At 43.3% G+C, this 9415-nt stretch overlaps 1 protein-coding gene across 2 annotated transcripts in view; it reads left to right on the forward strand.

The window, feature by feature from the left end:
* LOC112071200 (cyclin-I) overlaps positions 1–8071 on the forward strand; it is a 19779-nt gene extending 11708 nt beyond the window's left edge. Inside the window, exons 1-4 of one of the 2 annotated variants that reach the window (XM_070439301.1) lie at positions 7–85; positions 2041–2277; positions 4522–4845; positions 6856–8071. In XM_070439301.1, the coding sequence (XP_070295402.1) occupies positions 14–85; positions 2041–2277; positions 4522–4845; positions 6856–7044 (822 nt within the window). In that variant the 5' untranslated portion in view covers positions 7–13 and the 3' untranslated portion in view covers positions 7045–8071. Of the gene's footprint in view, positions 1–6; positions 86–2040; positions 2278–4521; positions 4846–6855 lie in introns of those variants that run through there. The other variant, XM_024138650.2, reaches the window with a different exon arrangement.
* Positions 8072–9415: the final 1344 nt, after the last annotated feature.

A 9415-nucleotide genomic window follows, 5' to 3' on the forward strand; every position in this document is an offset into this window, starting at 1 on the left:
AGAGATACTGAGAATGGAGAGGATCATTCTGGATAAACTTAACTGGGACCTGCACGCTGCCACACCGCTGGAATTTCTACACATTGTGAGTATTGGGTTCCGTCACCACGTTCATAGTCCTGTACTAATGTCCTAGACAGAACCACCGCTAGAGGCTTGAAGTAGTGTCCTAGACAGAACCACCGCTAGAGGCTTGAAGTAGTGTCCTAGACAGAACCACCCTAGAGGCTTGAAGTAGTGTCCTAGACAGAACCACCCTAGAGGCTTGAAGTAGTGTCCTAGACAGAACCACCACTAGAGGCTTGAAGTAGTGTCCTAGATAGAACCACCCCTAGAGGCTTGAAGTAGTGTCCTAGACAGAACCACCACTAGAGGCTTGAAGTAGTGTCCTAGACAGAACCACCGCTAGAGGCTTGAAGTAGTGTCCTAGACAGAACCGCCCCTAGAGGCTTGAAGTAGTGTCCTAGACAGAACCACCCCTAGAGGCTTGAAGTAGTGTCCTAGACAGAACCACCGCTAGAGGCTTGAAGTAGTGTCCTAGACAGAACCACCGCTAGAGGATTGAAGTAGTGTCCTAGACAGAACCACCGCTAGAGGCTTGAAGTAGTGGTGAGATATTCTGTATAGCTTAAGGTCATGTGTCACGTAATTAAGTATGAAAATATAAAAACTATTCCCTATTGCTAGGCTATTCAAATGCACTATAATTTTAGGTTAACTGTAAACCGCCCTGCACAATCAATGAACCAACTGCACCGTCTTAAGGCTGTAAGTTTTCTCCCAGACTCATGGATAGACATATTGGAGCGTAAACAGTCCAACAGCCCATGCATAATAATACAGTCCCCACTGAAAGGCAATTACTCAAATGTGTTTAATTTTGGAGTATAGGCTAGACCAATTATGTACCAAAGACATCTTAAATCATTTTTGTTTTATGTTTTTCTGCCATGTGTAATATGCGGTAGGCTATGTATTGTATAACGGCACAATCATAATTTTAATAACGTTTTTTTTTTTTTGCTTGCGTTTATAAATATGCATAAGCTTATGAATATGCATAAGCTCTGAAATGTGTATGAGTGTTGTTGAACTTCTTTGTTCAACAGTGACGTGAGTTTTAAAAGTAAGATGGGGCTAGTGTTTATTTTCGATAAAATTTGTATTGATGTCAGAGGGAGAATAGAGCCCTGAGTACCAGGCCATTAGGACCTGATGGAGGGACAATAGAGCACTGAGTACCAGGCCATTAGGACCTGATGGAGGGACAATAGAGCCCTGAGTACCAGGCCATTAGGACCTGATGGAGGGACAATAGAGCCCTGAGTACCAGGCCATTAGGACCTGATGGAGGACAATAGAGCACGGAGTACCAGGCCATTAGGACCTGATGGAGGGACAATAGAGCCCTGGTACCAGGCCAGGAAACCTGATGGAGGGACAATAGAGCCTTGAGTACCAGGCCTTAGGACCTGATGGAGGGACAATAGAGCCCTGAGTAGCAGGCCATTAGGACCTGATGGAGGGAGAATAGAGCATGACGTACCGCAGTCATTAGGAGACCTGATGGAGAGGACAATAGAGCCATGAGTACCAGGCCATTAGGACCTGATGGAGGACAATAGAGCCCTGAGTACCAGGTCATTAGGACCTGATGGAGGGGCAATGGAGCCCTGAGTACCAGGCCATTAGGACCTGATGGAGGGACAATAGAGCCCTGAATACCAGGCCATGAGAGACCTGATGGAGGGACAATAGAGCCTGAGTAGCAGGCCATTAGGACCTGATGGAGGGAGAATAGAGCCATGAGTACCAGGCCATTAGGACCTGGTGGTTGTTTGACAAGCTGGGTACTACTAACACATGTCCAGAGTGATTTAAAAGGAGGTTACCATGACTCAACGGTCACGTGGCATTTGTCTGCGGTCATGACTCATGACTGCCGGTGTGGCGGTAAAACAGCCGCTGCCACAGCCCTATATAAAACAGTTTAGTGAAAAAACTTTGACCGCTAACTAACTGGCTGTTGTTTCCCTTCAGTTCCATGCCATGGTGCTGTCCTGCAAGCCACGGTTCATGGTGGGTCTGGTGGGGTGTAACCCGTCGCAGCACCTGTCAGTGTTGACGCAGCAGCTGCACTACTGCCTGGCCGACAGCGCCCTGCTACAGCCCCTCTCCCGGGGAGTCATGCTGGCGCTGGCCCTCATCACGCTGGAGCTGGAGAATATCTGCCCTGACTGGCTGGCTCTCACGATCAACCTGCTCAGGAAAGCACAGGTACTAAACGCTCACTATCCTCCTCCTCAGGAAAACACAGGTACTAAACTCTCACTATCCTCCTGCTCAGGAAAGCACAGGTACTACATGTTCACTATACAATGTTTTACATTCATTTATTCAACATTAAACATATTAATATAAATATCTCAACTACTCTTTTGATTTTTAACACCATATTGTTTTAATCAATATACTCAACAATTAAATACAATTTCCAGTGTGGGCTCTCTGCTAATTCTGAAGTTCTGATATATTTAATGAACCACACCAACACAGTGAATGGGGAAATGGATTCAAAAGGAACTCCCTCTGCTGGTGATTTACTGAATGTGCAATCCTAAAGGAGGTCTGTGATTGGTTAATGACATATAATGTACATTTTTATGTTATACCATTAAAAGTACCAGAGAACCCACTCCGGGAAATGTGATGTTTGATGAAACTGACCCCAAAAAAATATGCGAAATCAAAAAAGGGTTATTTTGAGATATTCAACATTAAACATATTTATATTAATAAGTTAGAGTACGCTATAAGGAGTATTATTACTTCACGATGTATCACAGATCGTAAGGTCTAACAGGAAGCATAAACACACTGAGTGTACAAAACATTAGGAACACCTGCTCTTTCTACGACAGACTGACCAGGTGAAAGCGATGATCCCTTATTGATGTCACCTGATAAATCCACTACAATCAGTGTAGATGAAGTGTAGGAGACAGGTTAAAGAAGGATTTTGAAGCCTTGAGACAATTTGAGACATGGATTGTGTATGTGTGCCAGAGGGTGAATGGACAAGACAAAATATGTAAGTGCCTTTAAACCGGTTATGGTAGTAGGTACCAGGCGCACCGGTTTGAGTGTGTCAAGAACTGCAACGCTTCTGAGTTTTTCACACTCAACAGTTTCCCGTGTGTATTAAGAAACGTCCACCCCCCCAATGGACATCCAGCCAACTTGACACAACTGTGGGAAGCATTGGAGTCAACATGGACCAGCATCCCTGTGGAACGCTTTTGACACCTTATAGCAGGGGTGTCAAACTCATTCCACGGAGGGCCTAGTGTCTGCAGGTTTTTGGTTTTTCCTTTCAATAAAGCCCTAGACAACCAGGTGTGGGGAGTTCCTAACTAATTAGTGATGTTAATTCATCAATCAAGTACAAGGGAGGAGCGAAAACCCGCAGACACTCGGCCCCCAGTGGAATGAGTTTGACACCTGTGCCTTATAGAGTCCCATGCCCTGACGAATTGAGGCTGTTCTGAGGACGAAAAGGAGTGCAACTCAATGTTAGGAAGGTGTTCTTAATGTTTTGTACACTCAGTGGGTCTAAAAGGGCTTAAAATTGCCACTTTCAGCATGATTTTCACAAAAATGGTTTGTGATACGAATGTAAAAAAGCATGTCTCAAACATCCTTCCTCCCAATGAAGTTCCCGTGTGAGAATTGCCAGAACATTCTGAGATGACAAAACTGTTGTTATTTGTCATTCCACAACTGCTGTTGTGGAATAAGCCATCTCTCGTTCTCGTATGACCTGTTCACTAAAACCCAGAGCAAATACAGGGGATAACATGGATGTTGTAGTCCCTCCCACGTATTGAATCACACTTATTTAAAAAAATATCAGCGGTATTATCAGGATGCCTCTCGGAACTGTTGCCGTTCATTGGTTGCCTAATATAGTCAGCCTGTATTTTGACTCTAACCACATTTCCATCCACAGTTATGTAAAGTCATTACTGTATAATATATATTTGTTTTTAAGTCACAACAGTTGTGATGGAAACGGGATGTTTCGGTACAATTTTATAAATGCCGACAGATAATTTGTTTGTTTGACGTGGTGGGATCTTTTTGTGTCGGTAAAATGTATTATGTGGTGGAAACGCCCTTATATGCAAATATTTAATATAATAACCATCATATCGAAGTAAACATGGAGTCACGCCATGATATGGCGTGTGGTCCTCCCACTAGGACTCGGGAAACCATGCAGTTTATTAGGCTACAGATTTAAATAAGTTATGAACTTCACAGGGTGGTGAAAGTGCACTTTGATGAGTTTAATGCTCCTTTACAATAAATATTAATTCTGGTGACATGATAATCGATGGGAAATGCGCATATTTTAATGTGGATTTTAGAATATTCGCCTGAAGATCTGTCACCAATTGGATGGAAACCTAGCTATTAACATAATTATAATCAAGACTTTCATTTATCTCCCACCCATAGATTGACAGTTCTCAGCTGATCCGATGTCGAGAGCTGGTGTCACGTCACCTGTCCACACAGGAAGCTTCCCTGCCTCCCAACACTGTGTACATCTACCAGTCCCTACACCACAGTCTGGACCCGGACCCCTGCACCCGGGGAAGAGAGTCCAACACCACGCTCCCCTCCCCGGACACAGACCCACCGGCGCCATTCACGGCCCCTAGGGACAGGAGCCTCTCCTGGGTCTCCTCTACCACCCTGCTCCAGGTCCATGGACCAGCCAAACCCAACCACCACTCCCACCAAGTCTCCCTGCGCTGCAAGCAGTCAGCCAAGCGCAAGGTGAGAGCTTGGCTGCTTCATCAACCGGAGTAAAGTATTTTTTTAACACTTACCTAGATACAGAGCATTTAGAAAGTATTCAGACCCCTTGATTGTTTCCACATTATGTTACGTTACAGCCTTATTCTAAAACGTATTAAATAGTTTTTTCCCCTCATCAATCTACACACAATATCCTATAATGACAAAGCAAAAAAACTTTCTTTTTTTTTTTGCAAATGTATAAAATAAAAATATGAAATCGCATTTACGTAAGTATTCAAACCCTTTAATCAGTACTTTGTTGAAGCACCTTTGGCAGTGATTACAGCTTCCAGTCTTCTTGGGTATGATGCTACAAGCTTGGCACACCTGTATTTGGGGAGTTTCTCCCATTCTTCTCTGCAGATCCTCTCAAGCTCTGTCAGGTTGGATGGGGAGCGTTGCTGCACAGCTATTTTCAGGTCTCTCCAGAGATGTTCGATCGGGTTCAAATCCGGGTTCTGGCTGGGACACTCAAGTTCATTCGGAGACTTGTCCCCAAGCCACTTCTGCCTTGTCTTGGCTGTGTGCTTAGGGCCGTTGTCCTGTTGGAAGGTGAACCTTCGCCCCGGTCTGAGGTCCTGAGCGCTCTGGAGCCTGTTTTCATCAAGGATCTCTGTACTTTGCTCTGTTCATCTTTGCCTCGATCCTGACTAGTCTACCAGTCCCTGCCGCTGAAAAACAACCACACAGCATGATGCTGCCAACACCATGCTTGGCATTCAGATCAAAGAGCTCAATCTTGGTTTCATTAGACCAGAGAATCTTGTTTCTCATTGTCTGAGAGTCCTTTAGGTGCCTTTTTGGAATACATCAAGCAGGCTTTCATGTTCCTTTTGGGCTCCCCAAGTGGCGCAGCGGTCTAAGGCATCTCAGTGCTAGAGGCGTCACTACAAACCCAGATTCGATTCCAGGCTGTATCACAACCGGCCATGATTGGGAGTCCCATAGGGCAGCGCACAATTGGCCCAGCGTTGTCTGGGTTAGGGTTTGGCCGGGGTAGGCCGTCATTATAAATAAGAATTAGTTTTTCACTGACTTGCCTAGTTAAATAAAAATCCTGAGGAGTGGCATCCGTCTGGCCACTCTACCATAAAGCCCTGATTGGCAGAGTGCTGTCCTTCTGGAAGGTTCTCCCATCTCCACAGAGGAACTCTGGAGCTCTGTCAGAGTCCCTGACCAAGGCCCATCTCCCCCGATTGCTCAGTTTGGCCGGGCGTCCAGCTCTAGGAAGAGTCTTGGTGGTTCCAAACATCTTCCATTTAAGAATGATGGAGGCCACTGTGTTCTTGGGGACCTTCAATACTGCAGACCTTTTTTGGTATGTTCCCCAGTCCTTCCACCTCATGGCTTGGTTTTTGCTCTGACATGCACTGTCAACTGTGTGACCTTATATAGACAGGCGAGTGCCTTTCCAAATCATGTCCAATCAATTGAATTGACCACAGGTGGACTCCAATCAAGTTGTAGAAACATCTCAAGGATGATCAATGGAAACAGGATGTACCTGAGCTCCATTTAGAGTCTGAATTTAGAGTCTGAATACTTATGCAAATAAGGTATTTCTGTTTTTATTTTAATGCATTTCTAAAAACGTGTTTTTGCTTTATCATTATGGGGTATTGTGATGTCACTATGGGGTATTGTGATGTCATTATGGGCTATTGTGATGTCACTATGGGGTATTGTGATGTCACTATGGGGTATTGTGTGTAGATTGAGGAACATGTTTTAGATTTAATCCATTTTAGAATAAAGGCTGTAACATAACAAAATGTGGATAAAGTTGAGGGGGTCTGAATACTTTCCGAATGCACTGTATACTATTGCTATTTGACTTGATTATGAAAGCATATTGTGTTTATGGTATTATGTTATTGTAGTAGAGCTTTGAGATGACTATGAAAAGCTCTATACAAATGTAATGTATTATATTAGAAGTGATATAATGTATTGTATTATGTGCTTACAAATAATATTATTATTAAGGTGGAGGAGATGGAGGTCGACGAATTCTACGAGGGGATCAAACGACTCTACAACGAAGAGAACGGGGGCGCTCCGGAAGGGACGGCGCTAACGGGGGAGGAGCCTCTAGAGGAGAGTCCTGTCCTGTTGGTCAGGCGGGATGGCCACACCTCCCCCTGCCCCCCTCTCCAACCCGTCGGTGTCTCATAGAGAAGAAGAGGATGAAACCAAGGCCTTCTCTTCCTCTCTACCTGAGCTGCAAGGAAAATACGTCTCAGTATTCAATCTGTCATGGCATTTATCCACCAACCCCAGGCCTCGATTGAGCACAAAAAAAGTCACCAAAAAAATATGCTATTTCATAACTATTTGTTGAGCACAAATATAAAATGATTAAAAATATATATAATATAATGATATAGATAAAGGAATAATCTTGTCCTTCAAAAAAGAGGTCAAATTACTACTTCTCCCTGTGAGTCTCTGTGATAATATTTCTCTAATGTAAGGTCGTGTCATCTTATTTCTGTTGTTGACCCTAACTAATCTTAAGTTTCAATCAGTATATTTATTTTCTTTACCTTCCTCTATTTCCTGGAGAGAAAAAAAACGAATTCTCAGCATGTTGTCTTTAACCCCTCACAAAACATGTCACTTTAGAGTTTGACTGTAAAAGCGTGTAGAACTATGTTAACCTGAAGTACTGAATGGTTGTTTCTAAGGGCTTATTACGTTTTAATAATCTAAATATCCCCTTTCCATAACTCTCCTGTCTTTGTCCCGTCACAGTGTGCTGTAGTAGTTTAACCAAAGAATGAACGTTACAAGCTACTGTCATTACTGATGATGCATAAGTGAATCAATTTACCCAATGAAGCAATATGTTTTAAGATAAACAGCTTTGTTAAAAAGAGGGATTTGTCCGAAGTGGCACCCTATACCCTACATAGTGCACTACTTTTTATTATAGGTCTATGGGGGGGGGGAATAGGGTGACATTTCAGATCCAATCAAGAAGAGGGTTTGAAGATGTAGCTACCATAATTCACCTTATCTTTGCTGTTCAGAAACAACATGCTGTTTTTTGTTTGTTATTTGCCAAAAGGCTCTTGCTCTGGGGTGCTGGTAACTGCCGATGTACTGCTGACAACTGGTAACTGCCGATGTACTGCTGACAACTGGTAACTGCCGATGTACTGCTGACAACTTGTGGCACCAATAAAAACAAGTGAAATAATCTGTCTTTATCATGTTACTGTGTATCAAAGTGGCTTCATTGTGTCATTCCGCATATTGCTGGACATACGATGTGCATTTTCTTCATTGGCTACATTTAGTTTTGAAAACCAGACCCAAGGCAACAGACGGAGCGTTTGAAAATGGTGGGAGGCAACGCGGATTCTAGAGCGACTAAGTTAATGTACTCAATTGGTAGAGAATGGGACACCAGGATATCTTAAAAGTTGATATAAGATTACAGCAATGAAAGGCTTGAATGCGACCAGCCAACAAATGCTGTAGGCTATGATTTTAAACGTTTTCCACGTTTCTAAACTGCAACGTAGCGTTATTTTAGGTAGGTTAATTTATGTGACATCACATTGCTGTGTGGTTATGCTGATGGTTTGTCGGAACTGGTGGTTTGTTTACACAGCAGGTTAGAACAGTTAATTTGGAAGGTTAAGAGGACAAAGGTTTAGCTAAAATGGGCTCCGAGTGGCGCAGCGGTCTTAGGCACTGCATCTCAGTGCTAGAGGCGTCACTACAGACCCTGGTTCGATTCCAGGCTGTATCACAACCGAGTCCTATAAGGGCAGCGCACAATTGGCCCAGCGTCGTCCAGGTTTTATTTATTTATTATTTTTTTTATTTTTTTTTACCTTTATTTAACCAGGTAGGCTAGTTGAGAACAAGTTCTCATTTGCAACTGCGACCTGGCCAAGATAAAGCATAGCAGTGTGAACAGACAACACAGAGTTACACATGGAGTAAACAATAAACAAGTCAATAACATGGTAGAAAAAAAAGAGAATCTATATACAATGTGTGCAAAAGGCATGAGGAGGTAGGCAATAAATCAGATAATTACAATTTAGCAGATTAACACTGGAGTGGTAAATCATCAGATGGTCATGTGCAAGTAGAGATACTGGTGTGCAAAAAAAAAGCAGAAAAGGAAATAAAAGCAGTATGGGGGGGGTGAGGTAGGTAAATTGGGTGGGCTATATACCGATGGACTATGTACAGCTGCAGCGATCGGTTAGCTGCTCGGATAGCAGATGTTTAAAGTTGTTGAGGGAGATAAAAGTCTCCAACTTCAGAGATTTTTGCAATTCGTTCCAGTCGCAGGCAGCAGAGAACTGGAAGGAAAGGCGTCCAAATGAGGTTTTGGCTTTAGGGATGATCAGTGAGATACACCTGCTAGAGCGCGTGCTACGGGTGGGTGTAGCCATCGTGACCAGGTTAGGGTTTGGCCGGAGTAGGCCGTTATTATTAATAAGAATGTGTTCTTAATTTACTTGCCTTGTTAAAGGTTAAATAAATAAAACATGCTAGTTGTCAACAACGGTTATCCCCGGCG

Source organism: Salvelinus sp. IW2-2015, unplaced genomic scaffold (assembly GCF_002910315.2).
Source record: "Salvelinus sp. IW2-2015 unplaced genomic scaffold, ASM291031v2 Un_scaffold1545, whole genome shotgun sequence".
Lineage (NCBI taxonomy): Eukaryota > Metazoa > Chordata > Actinopteri > Salmoniformes > Salmonidae > Salvelinus > Salvelinus sp. IW2-2015.